Here is a 19,543-nt window from a genome sequence, read left to right on the forward strand (position 1 = left end):
CTCATTTTTTCTTTTTCCTTTATCGACTTCACTTTCTCTGGTTCCCTCAAACTTAACCAGCCTTTATGCCTCCTCCAATGAGAAAAGAGGCTGCATTTTCAAATAAGATATCTTTTAAAGTAATTCTGAACAAAATTCAGGGCTAAGGTTCCATGTAGCTCTGAACTGCCCCCACTCCCACCCCAGTGATTCATAAAGTATTACACATGGGCCTACAGTTGTTTTTTTTTTTTTTTAATGCAACAGGAAGACAGGGAAGTGAGAACTGAGAAGGCAGAGTAGCAAAATGTGACAGTAAAAAATTCATCACAAGAGGTCACGATTCTCAACTAAAAAGACGTGAGCAGATCATTCAGTTGATTTCCCTCCTCATGTCCGGTTGCGACTGGATAAAGGAAATGGGGCTGGGGGTCTTCCGGGTTAAACAGTAGGTCAAGGTTTCCTCTGCAAAATTTAATAGCAATAAAGTCTTAACTCGCCCCTGTATGATGCACAAACAGAAACATCCTTTCAACTCAGGCAAGCATTTTATAATAAGTGCTGATTTTTTAGAGGCACTTGTTCTATTTATTCCTTTATCCCTCCCCCTCCATGGTGAAAGTAAAATCTCCAGCTCCAAACTCAGGTGGCTTCAGCCTGCTCAATTCACAGATAAGCGCTAAGCAAACCAGTGGATGTCAGAGCTACAAGTGATCATAAGAGTCCCCCTTACAGCTGAGAACCCTGAGGCCCAGAGTGGCTGTGTCACCAACTAGTTTGTAGCCAGAGGGGGTCCAAAACTCACATTTCTCAACATCCAGACTGTGGGAATTCATTTAAAAAAAGCCAACATAAAAATGTTGATAACAAAATCAACGAGCCAGCATCTGATTTCTGATAGAGTCCAATGCCTTCCATGGTCTTCATGTATGCAGGACTCATAGGCCTAAGCATGTGCGTGTCCATGTCCGACTGTGTGTGGAGTTGTTGGTTTCAATGGATATATTAGCTAGATTTGATTTTCCTCTTTACACTGCCAGGAAGGAAATAGATCTGAATGTTACAGAATGAGGATGGCAGGAAGACAAGCTTTCCGGATTTCAGAACTGACTCTGTCCTTTGTTTGGCAAGACTGGCCAGTTCCAAGAAAAAGAGCTCATCAGGGGGCTCAGCTGTTCTCCTGGCAGGAATTCGGATTTGCCCCTTTGCCTCTTAAGCCAGTTGCCTTCAGAGCTCTGGCCCCAGAGATGTGATTTGTTGAAAAATAATCAGAGGAGTGTACCCCGATGGCAGAGTACCCCTTGGGGGGCTTTGTCAGAGGAATATGGTAAGGTTCTGGAAGCAAATCTCAGCTTGATTTTGAGCAGCTCTGGACCTGAGGAAGATCTCCTCCATGCATTCAGCTCAGTTCTCTGGAGGTGTCTGTGTGTAAGGCTGGAGAGGGGACACGAATGGACAGTTCCTAACTAAGGCACAGCTCTAGAAACACAAGGGGATCTCCGCTCTGCCCTTTTATCCCCTGCCCCAGGAGACCAGCCACGCCTTCGAAATGCACAGCTGAAGCTATGCTCTGGGTGATAATATGTCTGTCCCTCTGTACCCTGCAGAGTCCCCAGCAACTGCCTGCCCTGTCACCTGCACAGGAGATCCCCGGGAATTGCTGTGTAACCTGCTCTTGGAAGGGTCTCTCTCTAGTGTCCTCCCTCAGCCTCTGGCCTGGTGGCCTACATCCATGGTCTCCCTCCTGGCTGGGCCCATGCAGACTGATGGCCTATTTGGGTGGTCAGCCAGGCCTTGGCATCCAGCTTCTCCCTAACATGCTCTCTCAGTTCACCCACTTGGCTCACCTCTTCACTCCATCCACGCCATTCTGGAAGCGATGCCTCGATTCCATGACCCCACAGCTAGATGGAAGGACCTGGGACCCCTTTTCTCTGGGAAGTGAAATCTGACAGGAGCCCAGCTTCCCCTGCCCCTCCCTCCACTCTTCCTCCTCTTTTGTAGAAGACAGAGCTGCAAGCAGGAGAGGAGGGACAGAAGGAAGAGAAGGTGCATCCTGGCACCAAACAACCAAAGGACAAAGGATTTCTGACTGCCAACCATGTACCATGCATGCTGTTAGCTTCTATGAATGAGACACTTCTCACTGCTGGAGAAGGGAGAGGAAATGTCACCTAGGTGGCTTTGAGGAAGCCTGTTGGGGCTGCATCAATAGGCTATACTTGGGTGACATTAATGCCTTAACAAGCCCTATTCCTTTGCACGTGAAACCACCGAGGAAACTAAACATACCAAGACGAATAATGTTGTAGGTGAATTGTTTTCCATAAGGCTGCTTATTAGAAGCACATATTTATTTCTTCTAGAAGACTAAAAAAAAAAAAACAGGGAAATAATTTACTGGGCATTTTTATAAACTATAGTAGTTCTCAAAAGGCTAAAGGACATGACAAGGAACAAAGAACATTTTGGCTGAGTTCCATAAATTTTTGGATTTTATGAACTCAGTTGTCAGAAGACAGGCGCTAAGGTAAGGGGCCTCCTAAGAACTTGGTGAAGAGGATGTAGTTAAACTAGTTAAACCAGCAAAATTCACCTACAGTAGATTAGCTATTGTGGGAATCGAGCAAGAGATTTCTTTTTCTATAAATTTTGGAACTTGCAAAACTTCTGCTGAGTGATCTAGAACAATCTTAAGAGGCTGGGTTGGCAGGATTATTACTGAAAAAATGGGAAATCTAATTGATTGTATCACAATGTGTCTGGAGACTGATGTGACTAGGAAGAGCCTGGAACAGGTCAGTCATGGAAACAAAGAAAAATGGACAGTTGCTGAGGCCAATGGTGCCGTGTTCCTCCGTTATCTGGGCTTAGCTAAGTCCAACGCATGGCTCCCTTGGCAAACCGACCCCTTTGGGGCATGAGGGGGCCTCAAGAGATACCTGCAAGACACTTTGTAAGGACAGGAAATTCCTCTTGTTTTGATTCCTTGCTCTCCCAGCAAGCATGGGGTAAGTGTGGCTTCTGGTGAAATCTGGCTTCTAAGGAATCAGGCCCTCAGGGGGCAAATGCTTGGGGCAGGCAGGCCCATGCATTCCGGACCAGCTGGCAACTGAGTCTTGTTGCAATTAGTAAGCCAGCAGCCTGCTACCCAGGTAAGTCTCTGTGTGTCGGCAAAGGCGAGCCTGCATGACAGTCACAGGGACATCTTCAAGGGCAGGTTTCTGAGTCCCTGAGGCTGAGAGGCAGACCCTATACTGCGGAGCATTCACTAGGGAAACGCCTACGGGAATCTTAGCAATGTCCCCGTTCTTGACGTGGCACAAACTCTGAAGAGCCCTCCCAATCAAAGCATGGTAGATCAGTAACGCCTTCTTCTGACAATTTGAATGGCTTCTCTTAAAAGAACCAGAGCCTGAGACTTTCTTAAAACACCATCTTTCAGAAACACTATTTTTCAGAATCCCTATTCTAATTTTTTTTCTTTCTTTTAATGATAGTTGTTTCTGATGATCTTTAGAGTCCAAGTTCCCTGTTACCCTTCAGTAACAATGACAGAGCACACACGTTGCTTCATTAGAGCTCTCAGAATATTTAATCTTTCCATCCATGTATTCAATTTTACTGTCAAGCCTCAAAATAAATAGACAGCCATTGAATCTTGGTTCTCTTATAAATAGCTTACATAATTGCTCTAAAATATGCACCAAGAGATCAACGGATGCTTTCCTGGAATATCTTGAGGAAAAGCCCCAAAGCGTTTGTCACCGTGGTGAGAGAGAATCCACTAAGCACTCACAGAAAGGAAGATGGCCAGGAATTTCAAAAGGCCTTGTGGTCACCACTTGAATTCAACCCCAGCAAAAAAATACACCAGCCTCATCAGAATGCTCTGGTGATGCCTTCTAAGTCAAGAGGCCTGCTGTTGAATAAATGCCGTTTGCTTCTGTCTACCTTAATCATCACAGATCATCCTCTTTTCTGGGTGAATGACTGCAACCCCAGTCACTGGCAAGAGAAGATGACATCTGCTGAAACTGGTGGCAGAATGTTTCAGACTCTGTCATTCACACAGTGCCTTCGTGTTAATGATTCTAATCATCTTTATACTGTCAACTCAGCAAATAACAGCCCCGTCTCCAGTCACATTGCCACCAATTCACCAGTACTCTAGGTGTAGCAATAAAGGCTGGTACAACAACCAATGCAAAGCTGGTTGGCTGGTTTTATAGGCCAGAGGGGATGAAAAAGGATTTTAGACTTTGAATTTCTCAAAGCTAAGTGCTACATTATATAATCACTTTTCAGCTGTAGGTATTACTTTGTCTGACAGGTATGACTATTGTTTCCCTAAAATTGCGTTTTCTGCTTCGTAGGGACAATGTTAAAAGACTTATCAAAGAGATGGTGGCTGTTTGTCTGCGGTTTGAGAGATGCCCCTGGGGGCCCCAAAGAGCATTCATGCCCCAACGAGCAAGCCAAGCTGAGTCCACTCATCACTGACAACTTCCCTCTCCCGATCGAAGTGCTTCCCTTAATAGCTTATGTAACACAGAGCTTCTAGAAAAGTACACTATGGAGAATCTCTTACCTGAATGAATTTATTGCCCCACAAAAGTAAGACCAGGAACTAGAAGGCAGGGTGCCACAGTGGAGGCAACTGCGGTTTTGCCCATTTGTTAAAAGAATGATCCAGATTTTCCCCTAGCCTTCAAAGCCCTACTGCCTATCACCACGAAAATGAAAACTATGTGAGGTAACACATATGTTAGCTAGCTAGATGTAGTCAACGCACAATGCATATACACTTCAAAGTATCATGTTGTACTCAGTAAATACATGCAATTTTTAAAAAACCACACTGCCTCATTCAGAACCAATAAGGTGGCAAATGTCTAAGAGGATGGCTGCTTTCTAAGATTCCCTGGCTAAAAACAGAGGAGTCACCATGTCTTGGTGTCCAAACACTTCAGGACATCACCAGCTTTTACCAGCCTCCCAAAGATAGGTGAGAAGGGTGAAAGAGGCAGTCGGGATGGCCCCCTTGCCTCCTCTCGCTTGGAGAGGCCTGTACCAGGTGTCCTCTCAGAAAGGTCTGGCACGTCTCTACAGTCCTAAACACCAGTCCTGCTGCCTAACTCTAAGCCCACAAGGGCAGCAACTGTGTGTGCGCTTCACTTCCAACCAACCAGCACAGTGGCCAGCCCAGAGAAGGGACTCAATGAATACCGAGTGAATGAATGAATGAAAATACAACACCACTGTCAGGCAGCAGATCCAGAAAAAATATGAGAAATAACACAAAGATTATGCCATTCTCTGCTCGCATGTCTCTACAAGAGTATTTTAAAAATCCCTAGATTTTTTTTTTAATGGCTACTCAAAGTTTTTAGGTGCATTTGGATTCCCAGGGAAGTTCACCAAGACATCACGATAACTGTGTTGATTTAATCAGCTGAAGCAAAAAGAACCAGAGTCAGCCCTCTACCATCACTTCACAGTTTCAGCTGGAGCCTTCCCCTATTATGGTGATATAACAGTAATTATAAAGACCGTGATAGTTAACCTGTATGGGGCATTTACCAACTACCAGGCATTGTGCTTAAGAATTTACGTGCATCATCATAGTAAATATTCTCAACAGTTCAACAAGGTAGGTACAATCATTCACAATTTTATGGATGAGAATATTGAGGCTTAGAGACAGTCAGTGACTTGGCTTTGGCTACAGAACAAGTAAGTGACAGAGTCAGGATTCGAACTCAGGTCTATCTGATGCTACAGCCTAGAGTCACGACCACTATACTCTATGTTTGCCAAACCCCATTCCTGTGTGCTATTATTTCAAAACATTTCCAGTCATTACTAAGCGTTTGGTGTCTGTTTTTCTAAGTGACTAATTTTGTCAAATTAGTCCACCATTGCTATAGTCATCACTGAAAACATTTCAAGTGGTTTTGCTTGGTGGAAAATTTCCTTATTGAATGATGAGCTCTTCTCTGTGGTCTGAATTTATTTTCCTCCTAAAATATGGGAGGGGGACTGGCAGGTGGGGCTGTCATCGCTCAGATACCTGCTTCCTCCTCCTATACCCACACTTCTCAAACTGTAACATGCAAACAGATCACCTGAGAATCTTGTTAAAATGCAGATTCCAAAGCACCAGGTCTGGGGTGGGGCCTGAGCATTTCTAACAAGCTCTCAGGTGATGCTGATAGTGCTGGTCCATGGACCACACTTTGAGTATCAAGGCTCTAGAAAACATTAGGAAGCAGAATCCAGATTCTTCAGAACCCAAACTCAGACACCAAGAGAGAGTAACAGGTGTGGAACAGAACATCCTTCACCTAAACAAAACAAGAAAGAGATCAAAAAGCCTAAAAAAAGGCCTTAGCCTTTAAATCAACCTAACGGTCTATGGGGCTTAATCTTGGCAGGTGCCAACACCATCTAGCTTTTTTTTTTTTTTTTTTGAGACGGAGTCTCACTGTGTTGCCCGGGCTAGAGTGCCGTGGCGTCATCCTAGCTCACAGCAACCTCAAACTCCTGGGCTCAAGTGATCCTACTGCCTCAGCCTCCCAAGTAGCTGGGACTACAGGCATGTGCCACCATGCCCGGCTAATTTTTTCTGTATATTTTTAGTTGTCCGATTAATTTCTTTCTAATTTTAGTAGAGATGGGGTCTCGCTCTTGCTCAGGCTGGTTTCGAACTCCTGAGCTCAAACAATCCGCCCACCTCGGCCTCCCAGAGAGCTAGGATTACAGGCGTGAGCCACCGCGCCCGGCCACCATCTAGCTTCTTAAACAACTACATCTGTTCATCTAAGTACCACACACATCATTAAATGCTAGCCCAGTATCCTTGGTAACCAATCCACCAGCACTGTAGCTATCCTTACCGCACCTCAGCCCTACCCGAATGGTGATGCGTCAAGGTCAGCTGCAGCATCGTCTAGTAACAGAGCCTCCAGGCATGAAGAGGGCCCAGACTGGGAAAGGTGGGCAGAAGTCATGCAAAAGCCTGAGCAAAGAGCCCTGAAGTGCAGAACAGGATGGATAAGACTAAATCACTGCCCCCTTATGTTACAAAGTGCTCCTAACTTTTCAACATTTCTTACTACATCATTAGCAGGAAAAGAATATACCTGGAGTGAGGTAAGCAAGGGTGGACTGGCTCATTTCAACAGCATCATTAAAAGGGTTCCCATAAAGAGAGAACCCAGATGAGAGGTGAGTATATAGAGATATATGGATGTGTGTTGACACACACATAGGCAAATACAATGTAGAAAGACTAGCAGGCCTCGCTGTGCATCTGCAGCCTTACAATGTGCTTTCCAGCCACTTCCACAACATTGGCTACTTTACCACCCCCAAGAACAATGCTATGTGGGATGCGGGCAGTTCACCTACCAACAGAGCACCCAAGGGTCTCATGGTTTATTTGGGCGCTCAAATATGCCAGGTACTGCACCAACTGCATTACACACATTACCTTGCTTATATATGCAACAACTCTAGTATAGGTATCATGTTCACCAGCTGACAGGTGAGTCCTGTAATGAACTTGTTATAGGGTCAGGGCAGCCAAGGACTCAGAACCCCAGTCCACCGAATATTCGAATGCCAGCGCTCTTCAAGATTACACCAAACTTCCCCCATCCCTCATGCCCCATCCCAAACCCCATCATGGAAGCCACAATTCTGACAGCGTGTGGGGCACTGAGACTGAAGCCAGGGAGACTTACATTCCCCTCCTTTTCAAAGTCTGGTGGAAGTAACTTCACGAAGTTATCGGGGAACACTCCTCGTCTGCCGTTGAGCTCTCCTTCCCACCAGCCTACATCGATGCAGTCCTAGGAAACAGGAACACAGAAAGTGAGAGATGGGGGCAACCACCCTCCAAGAGAGGTCTGATATCCCTTTCGAGAGAACGGAGGCCCTTTCCTTGAGGCTGGAATCAATGAGACAATGGTTACTAAGTCAGCACCAACTCCGAAGTCAGAAGGGAGAACAAAAGCTTAAGCTGGCTAGGGCTGCAGGCTGGGACTCAACACCCAGTGCCGCTTTTACATGCCCTGGATCAATAAAGTCTTCTTTTCTCCTCTTGAAAGATGGGGGAGTATGTATTTTCTTCATTTTAATTTTACTGAAATAAAAGTATTTAACTGCAAACGGGGCTTAGAAAATATCACATGCACAAATGTCCTCTGTGATTAGCCTGTCACAAAGCCTGTCAAAATTAAAAAGGGCTTTGCAGCAGTCAGCCAAGCATAAGAAAAAATCGCACCTTATGCAAGCTCATTAATGTGCTGCTCTCCTTCACCTTCGCCTTTCCATGTTGACGGGGCACAGTTGTCATCATGAAAAGCCCTTCCTCCACCTTACAGCACTCGATGTTTGCTTACCAAATGAATGAATAAATCTATTTGTTCTTCCAGAGCAAACATGCTTCCTTTGGAAAAATCTCTATTCTGCCCATGCATTAAATGTTTATTGAGTACGTACTCTGTGCAGTGCACTGAGTCAGGGGCTAGGGAGAGGGCAGCAGGCAACACCATTAAGAGCCTGGCCTTTGCCATGAGCCCAGTGGCTTTGTGGTGTTCCTGGGCATTCAACCTCGTGCCACAAAACCTCTTCTAGTTTTTCCCATTTTCGATCTGTTGGAAGTCCAATTCACTGTAGTTTTATAATCCATCTCACATTGGTCCTCTGGGTCCAAATCCACTTCTACCACCCGATCCAGGACTTGCTTGGCCTACTGTAAACTTCCTCACTTGGGTATCCCTCCCTGCCTGGTGTACGTACAACATACACATTGCTGTCAAATATGGTGTCCTTGAATAAAAGCCTGATCCTCAGACTTATGATCAATAACTTCCAGTTGAAGTCCAAAATGAGCAAAGGCTTTCCAAAAAACACTGGTAACACAGAAGACTTTTAAAGTTATATCTGAAGCAAGAAGATGAAGAAGAAAGAGAGGAGACCATGCTCAGGGCCAGTGGAGAAACCCCATGGTCTTCTACACACCAGTGGGATTGGGGAAGGGACAAGGAGGGCTTGAGCATGAGACGTGCAGCTGGACCAAGGCCTTGCTGCAGGCCCCTGCAGAGCCGTGGCTGACCTGGCTCACTTGTGCCTTGCTAGATCATGGATTCCAGCAAGGTGAGGGTCACATCTTACTTTTTCACCATCATATCCCAAGCCCTGTGCACAATGCCCCATATAATAAATATCTGTGGAATCAATGAAGACGTTTTCTAACCCTGATTCTGTGATCTCCTGCAGTCCAAAACTTGAATTACTACAGGATAAGATGGCCTCTATCTACCTGAACTCCTGGGGATTTTACATAAGTTGGCATAAGGCCTACCTCAGGTGAGAAGTAAATGATCACCTCCTTCTCCTCCCCCAGTGGTATCTGTTACAAGGATAAACTGACCCCTTAGAAGAGAACGCAGATTTTGGAAATCAGTCCTTAGTCACTAACTATAAATTCTAGTCCCAACCAACACCAAAAAACAAAAACACTCGAAGCATCAAGTTCAGATTTTACCCAGAACAAAACAAGGGTTCAAAAGGCTTCCAACATGAGAGGATGTTTATCTTTCTGGAAAATGGTAATGAGAAGGCCAGGTAAATAGTCTGGTCCTACCCATGTTACATTACCCCCTGAACAATTTATCTTTCTGGAAAATGATAATGAGAAGGCCAGGTAAATAGTCTGGTCCTACCCATGTTACATTACCCCCTGAACAATCTAGCATCAGTCCCCAAAGAGAGATTTACAAAAACAGGGGTGGTGGTGGCAGGATTTGGTGGCTTTTGAGGTTCTTCTGACCCTGAGATGTTATGAATGTCATCTATGATACCAAAAAAACTTATAAAGGAGGCAGGGGTGGAATTTCTTTACCCCTAATCCTTGGAAATTAAGTCTCTCAATCCAAAAGGCTCTGCTTCCAAGGAAATTCTTGGAACATTTTTTTTCCTTTCTCTTCTTTTTCTGGATGTGTCCTCTCATCTTCAAAACCCAACTTGAAACTCACCTTTAGGAAAGTGACTATGATGAATGCTTTACCATTTAGCTAACGCTCAGGACTATGTTAATTTATACTTCATTATATTCCACTCAACAAACATCTATTAAACACAAAATATATTTAAGTTCTGTAGGCACCGAACATAAAACATGCAAAGAACATGGTCTCTACCCCTAGGGAGCTTAGAAATGTACATGGAAACAGACAGACAATATTATGCAAGGTCCTTTTGGGTAATAGGCATTGAATAACTGCTCTAGTACCAAAAACAGAGAGAACCATTAACAACTTTTCAAATAATCTTAAATCTTTTCGAGGGTGAAAGGTTTACTTATGTGAGGACTGGACTTCCCTCCACATTCATTTCAGATCATCTAATACAGAACTGTCTAAGAAAGGCACTCAAATATTGTTTAGTGCTATTTTTCTTTCAAACTTCCTAAAATGGTGCAAATTCGTGCTTTACCTTAGCCTTATGCAAACAATAACCGAAGAAGCTTTTTGCTTCATGTGTGAGAAAAACAATAAAGGAAATTTTAATAAGCAAAAGCCTGTCCGGAATAACTTCAGAACTCACGCAAGCATGCCTCCAGGGGAAATCAGTGCATAATGACATATTTATCATATCTCTCATTGGTGATGACTGGCTTGGAGGGCTCATCTGTACTCGGCTCCTTAAGGAAAACACCAACAGTGCTAATCATCACGTAATTCAAAGCAAGAGAGGCAAAGCACGATGGGAGAACACAATATATCTAATTGTTCTGATTGGTGTAAGAATAAACACAAGGCCCATGGATGAGACAAGCATAGTCAAAAAAGAAAACCGCCAGTGTGATTTAGAATACTAGCAGAAGCAAAAAAGGGAGCTTGCTGCAGGACAGAAAGCGAGCTTGGGGTCAGGACGCCTGGAGTGGGATGGGGACTTACAGAGAACCGAGGTACTTTTTTTTCCAGCAATAGAAGCTAACGTAAGGGAAACAAGAATAATTTTGACAGCGAAATGAGAAGTGAAAATAAATCCTCTTCAACAAACCAGACGAAAGAACTAGTCTTCTGAAGACAGAGACGAAGTGAGAATTATTCGTATGAGGGCTGTACTTGCAGAAGTGTAAAACAGCAGCAAATTCAATTTATTTATTGAGAACCTAAAATGTGTAAGACAGGAGAGGAATCCAGAGGAAAAAAGAAAGTCATGCCCTCATGGGGCTCCCAAGCTCAGAGCCTAGTGGGGGAGGCAGACGCAGTGAATCAAAGTGGCACAGAAACACTGGTAGGAGTGCTAGGCTGGATTTAAAAACTGGTGGGACCAAGAGAAGCCAGGCAGCCTGGAAGGAGAGAGCAAGGGCAAGGACCGAGGCAATGACAAAGGTCAAGGGCAGGATCACTGAGCGTGAAGGAAGGGAAAAGGGAGAGTGGGACACTGTGCTCATGGAAGAGAATATTCAAGAACCAACCAACATCTACTGAACAGTGATGTGAGGTGTGAGGCAAGACAGCACCCATGAGTGACAGGGGCAGAATGGAGGGGCAGGTAGTCAATGACTTGTGAGGCCAGCATGCCATCAAGGTGGGAGTAGATGTCCCCAAGGAAGATGGCAGTAGTTGAGTGAAGGCAGGACTACGAGGCAGTAGCTGACCACTGAGGAGAGAGGTTGGGTGGCTAAAGTACTGTAATTTCTTTCTAAACCTGGGGTGCTATGAATAATTACAGCAGGACCACGGATGTAACCCGAGACAATGATCACTCTAGTGGATTTTCAGATTCTAATTAGGATGAGAAAGGACAGTGTAGGCCGGTGAGAGGATGAACTCCGAATGAGGTGGGAGGTAGAACTGAATAAAGGAGCAGCACGTAGATGAAAGCTTCCAGAAAAAACGAAATTTGGAAATAAGCTCTATTGGCATGAAAGCAGAGGAAAGTAGATCTGGACCCTTATCCACAGTATGGAAAGAAATCACATTTCTGACATACAATGTTTACTCTTCCATAATCAAGTCCTTAAAATGGCCAAAATGGTTTCTCTACGCCTCATCACCAGGCAGATATTAGAATAAAATATGATATTTTTTCCCTACAAAATGCGAATGATGTTTTTCCTTTTAAGGAATGAATTTACAGAGCCTTAGGCATGCTGTAGTCCAATTTCTATGTTCTGTCCTATCTGGGCTTATTTGTTCTCTATTAGCATACTGCTAATAATGGGGAGCTCACTATGTCACAAGGTAGCCATTCCTTAAGTTGCCAGACACGTTCAAGTGGAACTCAAGAGAGAGGTGGCAGAGAGCAAGCGTGGGCCATGGAACACTCACGCCATTCACTACCATGAAAGCTCTCTGGATCTCGGTCTCTTGACACACCTGAAAATCTTTGCAAGGTGTAAAGAGTGACACAACTGCTGGCTGTTGCTGCTGTCATTATTGTGTTATATGGACTGGTCCGAGTCTCTGGGGGATAATGTGACTGGGAAAGCTTCTGAATTAAGCTCACGTGCATTTGTCACGTGACCCAGCAGCATTCTCGGGTGCAGAGGGCCACTCCTAGTCTCTGTTCCCTTGGGTGAAACCCCCTGGCAGCGGCTCACGCACTCAGAGGGGGGGCTGGAGGAGGGATGCCAAGGCCCCGGGGTGTGTCTGAGGAAGGAGGCCTTGCCCAGACTTTAACATTGTGCCTAAGTCCATTCAATCCTGCCAGCATGGCCCCGGATAACCTGGCTGAAGCACTCCAGCACTCTACACAACTATCGTGCCAGGCACCAGCTGAGAACAGTCATCCCTGACATATGGCCTGTTAGCACAGAGAGGGCCACGTGAGCTGGGAGTCACCACTGAGACCTGGTGTGCCTACCTCTAGTTTAGGCACTTCAAATCTTTACAAAAGACAAACTTGCCACCTGGCTTGTAAACTAGTTAAAAGAATGAGCTACAACCTCATCTTGGGCTGTTTTGTCAAGAGTGCAAAGCAACGTATTAAACAAGTGGCTCTGAAATCTGGCTATGCATTTAGAAACACCTGGGAATTTTTAAAAATCCCCATGCCTGGGCTAGGTCACACACCCATCAGATCACAATTTCGGGGGGTGGGAGAAATGCAGGAAATCAGGGCTTTTAAAAAGTCCTTAGGTCATCCCAATGTGCAGGTTAAGAATCAGTGATTTAGACCAGTGCTTCTCAAACTTTAATGTGCATACTCCTCACTTAGGCATCTTGTAAAAATGCCAATTTCGATTCAGTAGGTCTGGGGCAGGTCTGAGAGTCAGCATTTCTAAGAGGTTCCCAGGAGATGTCAGTGCTGCTGCTCCGTGGACCACACTTTGAGTAGCAAGGTTCTTAAACATGGTAAGCTCCTTGAAAATGAGGATCTTCTCTTCTTCACACCTCTGTACCCATCTAATACCTAGTGACGTGCCTGGCACATATCAATTGTGAATAAATGTTGGCCGAAAGGATGACTAGATAGATGGACCAATCTTTCCCCAGACTGTTATTGCACTTCTCCCAATTTTCAGACATCAGAAGTAAGGTCAAATTGAACACGGAGAAGGCAGGTACAGACTGGCTATACAAAGTGACCTTCATCTACAAGATCAAGCGTACCTGCTGACCTGCACTGAATTTGTTACTCGTTTGTAATTGTAGTAAAAACTTAAAAAGTACCCCAAGAGGCAGGCTGCATTTTCTCAGGCATTATAATTGTCCTCTTTGAATTCAAACGGGAATATGCAACTTAGAAATGGACATTTCAAACCAAAAAATGAAAAGATAAAAATGAGTTCACCACCTGGTCCAAATGAAAAAGAAACTCTCTCTGCTCAGTCTCTCCTCATGGCGGTCGGCTGTCCCCATGCTCCCTAGTACCAACTTTCCAGAAGTTATCCAGTGTGGCTGTTTCTCTTGGCCTTCCCTGATGACTGAGATATCATTTGAGGAGAAAGTGTTGTACAATTTCAGTGAGGTTGATAAGTGAGCCTCAGAGTGCCCCCAGGGGCACTGAGGCCTCTCACCCTCAGTACCCAGCAGTGGTATGGAAAGCACTGTTTAGTAGCTACTAATGAATGCCTTCTACATGGAGCTTGGGAGCAGGTGCTGTTGAACCGAAGTTCCATAGAAGCCAGAGCCCAGGAGCACTCCACTCTGCCTCTGCTTGTTAATACCTCCCCAAGAGATGCAATTATTCTGCATGGCTTGGATTTCTGCTCAGAATTTCCAACATCCCATAAGTCAGTTACTAAAGCAGGCTCATCCACATATCATGGTTTATGAGGTAACAGGAAGAAAAAAAGAACTGTGGTCTCAGTGTCAGAAGAAAGGTCTGACAGACCACAGTTAAAGAGGGAAGCCCAAGGAGATAGTCCTAAGGACAAGCCCACTCAAGAAAATGCCACAGTCCAAATGCCAACCTCTCAGGATCACTGAGGCTTAGGGAGTCATTCACTCTTTGGTGATACCAGGAAGTCATGACCCAGAGTTCAACCACTTGTAAAAAAAATCCTGGCTTCTTACTGGGCAACAACTTAGAGGCTTTGCTATACTAACTTCTGCTTTTTTCATTTTATATATTATATAACTGGTAACAAAAAACTGCATGGATAACACACAAAAAGCAGTAAACACTTCCTTTTGGTCATGCCAATATTAACTGAAGCACACATCGATGCCTGAAAACTGGACTATGAAATGCCCCCATGTCTTTTACAAGCTACCCATACCATAACTCACATTTTCCTGCTTCTTCGTAGATCTAGTCATTTGTGATTATATCATTGCAACAACTGTGGATGCTACACTGTTGGGAGACTGAATTTTGTCATCTTCCTTGCAAGAGTGTCGACGTTTGGTATGGTGGGCAAGCTACTTGCATTTCAGCTTGACCTGTCATGCTGGTTTATAGGCTTTGCTATGGTAGGTCTAGGGCAGCACTACTCCTGTGGCTGGTTTTTCTGGGTTCTCAACTGGATGCCAGGGGTGTCAGGCACCCCTGGTTTTTCTGCTCTGCTTTGCCAGAACTCCAACATCTCCATCATTGGTGCCCTCTGGGATATCCACTCAGCTCACAGCCTCCCGAGTTCTCATTTTCTGCCAAGCCTAGTAGAGTCTTGTCCTGTTAATGCCCAGCTTAGTATTTGGCCAAAGACTCCAGATCTACAGATTTCTGGAACTCTTTCTTTGTGCAGCTCATTCCTCTGCAGTTCCCAACCCTGAAAATTCGAGCCACCTCAGCAGCCTTAAATTACAATCTCTCTCTCCTCCATCCAATGAGTCTTCTGCTCTTTGTTTGGGTTCCACTGCCCTGTGCTGCAATTTAGAAGTGTCTCCAGGCAAAAAGCCAGGGTTGATGTCAAACTCACTTTTATGCTTCCCTTCTCTCCAGGATCACATCCCTGTGCTACGCACTGTCCAATGCCTAAAAACAGCTGCTTAGTATATTTTGTGCAACATTAGAGTTGTCCATGGCAGGAGGGTAAGTCTAATACCCTTTACTCCGTCATAGCTGCAACCCAAAGTTGTATACTCCCTTAAAAAGATTGTTTCTTTAATTAGAGTGAATTTATTTCATTCTAGATATAATAGAATTTTAAGCTCTATCTTTAAAAGTCTGAGCTATTTCAAGGTCTAATTCCCAAAAGAAGTCCTAGAGAAAAAATGTGTGAAATGAAGATACATACGAGGGTTTTTAATTATCCTGGAGTTTCCTTTGCTAGTCATATGTTCGTTTCTCTAACAAGGAAGGTGAAATATTCCCTAAGGTAAAGTAGAGCCATTGTTAAACATCTTTATACAGAAAGACAAATACGTGCAGTGAGTTAGTGCCACCCAACCTTTTTCAGATAATGGTACATAGGTAAAATGACAGTATTTTTATGGCATACTGCTAGAGGCCAAAGGTTGTTGAAGGTCATCAGCCCAGAAGGGGGTTCCAACCACCTAAGGCCCTTCCTCTTGACCCTGGAGAACTGAGGGGATCATTCTCCTACACTCATAGCACATGGTTTAGGAAGTGCTACAGAAGTAACCTTTGAGTCCTGATGTCACTAAGAAATAAGAAAACCTGAAACCTAATCTCAGTCCCCCGAAAGAGAACAGAGTTTCCACAGGCCTTAAGAGAGTCACGCAGGCAGGAATCAGGAAAGCCCGAGGAGATTTTAGTAGAAGACAATCAAGGGCAGAAGCCCCAACGGCCTCCGTGCTCACAGCCTGTTTTCCTTTTAGAAAAAGATGTTTCTCTCTGGATTCTTCAGAGAACAGCATCCAACAGACACTGCCATGTTGGCCCAACTCCGGGGTCACTGCTCATATATGGCACCTCCTAGAGTTGCGGGACACGGCTATACAGTTTATACACAACAAATATACCAGAATTACTTGGTGATTTCAGTATTTCCTTTGCAGCATATGCAATTTTAAGTCTTCTCAGAAAATGTTTACTCTTTAGCCTTTTTTCCTATTGCAGAATGAAAGACTTCCTACCCTCCTAAATCCACTTCAAAGATCAGTAATCAGGTGAGAAGGAGATCCTTATATAGAGAGAGGGCCTTTCCCACGTGCTTGTAATCTGACTTTAAGCATGCCAAGAGAGGTTAATTGTATATGAGGGCGTAAGAACAAGTCAAACACAAAAATACAAACCATTAAGGTAGCACTTTTACATTTTTTTCTGCCCATTTAAACATAATCAAGTATACAAACTTATGCAAGAATACGTTTTCACGGAAACTTCCCATTTCTACTTGCTAGGTCATTTACATTGAGATGACCACTTAACGTTAAATCTTTGAAGCTGTTTCTAATGGCATCTTCAGCTCATCCATAGCACATGGCTAAAGGTACATTTTACTTCTCCAGGACGTGCATCCTACAGCTGATTTTTCATTTATGTTTAGAGAACGGTATTGACTCTGCATCCAAGTACATGCTTTTCTTCTATTAAAAGGATAGTAGATGTGACAGGAAATGATTTTGCTTCATTGATAAAGACAGTGGCATTCATAAAGCATCTTTTATCATATTTTAAGAGATTTTCTTAGCTCCTGGACCCTCTCTAAGAGACACAAAGAAAGCTGCAAAGGGGGAGAAGGTGGTAATCTCCGTTTCACAGATAAGGGCTAGGAAGGAATAAGAGATAAAGGGCATAGCCATGATCATTTTGAAGGTCAAGAACATCCAAGCCAGCTGCAGCAGCTATTAGCAAATTCCTAAATTCCTGTCTTCTACCTCCATTTTTCACCACCAAATCTACATTTCTTTTAAGAAGTTTTTCCATTAGGAAAACATCTCTTGCCCTAAAAATTTGTTTGGTGCCTTTTTATCTATACTTAGCTTATTTAGCTTCTAGGCCTGTGCAGTGAGTGAAAAATACAATTCCCAAGTCAAATCTAGGCCCTCAGGCTGCTCAGCTGAGTCCAGGCCAGACCAACGGAGTATGGCTACATCTGTTCACCTCTTTGCAGCGGTGGGGGCGGGGGGAGGGGGGACACGGGGCAGGGAAAGGCTCCTATGTGAAAGATCCATGGCCTTGTATTACAAAAGATATTCCCAGGAAGACTCAGAACAAAATCAAGGTCCTTGGAATTCGTGCAATTACATCTCAGGCAATTACTTCCGGAACACTGGGGCTCAGATGGCCTTGTAGGAAAAACAGATCAGCCAACAACATTCTCTTAACAATGTCTTTGCGGAACAAAAGTTTTTAATTTTGCTGACGTCCAATTTAGGAGTTTTTTCTTTTATGGATTGTGCTTTTGGGATCATGTCTAACAACTCTTCTCCTATGATTTCATAAACAGTGTTTTATGTTTTACATGTGATGTGTGGTCCATTTTGAGTTAATTTTTGCATAATGTGTTAGGTTTAGGTTGGAGTTCATTTTTGTTCATTTGCCTATGGAGGTCCAATTGTGTGAACACCATTTCTTGAAAAGATTATCCTTTCTCTCTTGTCTTTGCACCTTTGTTGAAAATTAACTGGCTGGATTTTTATAGGTCTATTTCCAGATATTCTATTTCAGGGGCCAACAAACAGGGCCCATGGACCAAGTTTGGCCTGCCACCTATTTGTCTATGGCCCACAAGCTAAGAATAGTGTTTACATTTTTAAATGGTTTAAAAGAAATCAAAAGAAGAATATATTTCAAGGAATGTGAAAGTTACATGATATTCAAATTTAAGTGTCCACAAATAGAGTTTTATTGGAACTCAGCAATGCCCATTCATTTACCTCTATGGCTGCTTTCACTCTGCAATGGCAGAGTTAAGTAGTTGCGACAGAGACTGCATGGCCCACTAAGCCTAAGATATTTATCCTCTGGCCCTTTACAGAAGTTTGCCAAACCCTGGTTTAGGATATGAGGATCCTTATTTGCTGTGGTCCCCAACCCTGGGCTGCAGACCAGTCGGTGGCCTGTTAAGAACTGGGCCACACAGCAGGAGGTGAGGGGGGCAAAGCTTCATCTGTATTTACAGCCGCTCCCCATCGCTCACATCACTGCATAAGCTCTGCCTTCTGTCAGATCAGCGGCCCCCTTAGATTCTCACAGGAGCGGGAACCATACTGTAAACTGCGCATGCGAGGGATCTAGGTTACGCTCTCCTTATGAGAATCTAATGCCTGATGAGCTGAGGTGGAGCTGAGGCAGTGATGCTAGCGCTGGGGGGGCGGCTACAAATACAGATTATCATTAGCAGAGAGGTTTGTCTGCACAGAGACCATAATAAATCAATTGCTTGGAGACTCATATCAAAACCCTATCAGTGAGCGGCAAGTGACAATGTAATAATAATAGAAATAAAGTGCACAATAAGTGTAATAGGCTCGAATCATCCTGAAACCATCCCTCCGCCCCCAGTCTGTGGAAAAACTGTCTTGCATGAAACCAGTCCCTGGTGCCAAAAAGGCTGGGGACGGCTGCTTATATGCATCCATGCAGAACCTCAGGGGCTCTTTGAATGCCACTATAAAAAACACACCGTAAGGATAGAAGCTTTAAATAGAAACGCTGGAAGCCCTGAATAAGGCAGAAAAAAAATGCATTTAATAGCCAGCTACCCTTTCCAACTAGGACTAAAATACAAGAGCCTTAAGTAAAACTATTCTTAAAAGAATGAATTTTAGTGCACTAGACAGTAAACTATAAAATGCGGAAATTTTAAATCTAAAAGCCATTTATTATAACGCCTCTTCTTAAATATCTGAGTCATAAACTAAGAAAAAATATTTATAATATGAAAGATGGCAGGTTAATGGCATGAATATAAGGTCTTTTTATAAAAATCAATTGGAAATGATGCATAAAAATTTCAAGTTTAGTAATCATACTTTAAAATTCAGAATTAGGAGAGATTAAATCATATTAGCAGAGATTAAAAAGAATGATAATATTCAAGGATGACAAGGATAGGGAAACATTTTCATACATTCCTGTGAGGAAACAAAATTGGCACAATCTTTCAGAATGTGTCCTCAAAATGCACTGATGCAGCATTACATTTAGCAATTTATCTTCAGGAAATAATAACTGGTAACATTTA

At 43.8% G+C, this 19,543-nt stretch overlaps 1 protein-coding gene across 3 annotated transcripts in view; it reads right to left on the reverse strand.

The window, feature by feature from the left end:
• SH3KBP1 (SH3-domain kinase binding protein 1) overlaps positions 1-19,543 on the reverse strand; it is a 330,680-nt gene that overhangs the window by 63,334 nt on the left and 247,803 nt on the right. For all 3 annotated transcript variants that reach the window (XM_012651703.1, XM_012651704.1, XM_012651705.1), the window contains one exon: positions 7,728-7,835. In XM_012651703.1, the coding sequence (XP_012507157.1) occupies positions 7,728-7,835 (108 nt within the window). The remainder of the gene's footprint in view (positions 1-7,727; positions 7,836-19,543) is intronic.

This window comes from Propithecus coquereli, unplaced genomic scaffold, assembly GCF_000956105.1.
Source record: "Propithecus coquereli isolate 6110/MARCELLA unplaced genomic scaffold, Pcoq_1.0 Scaffold362, whole genome shotgun sequence".
Taxonomy (NCBI): domain Eukaryota; kingdom Metazoa; phylum Chordata; class Mammalia; order Primates; family Indriidae; genus Propithecus; species Propithecus coquereli.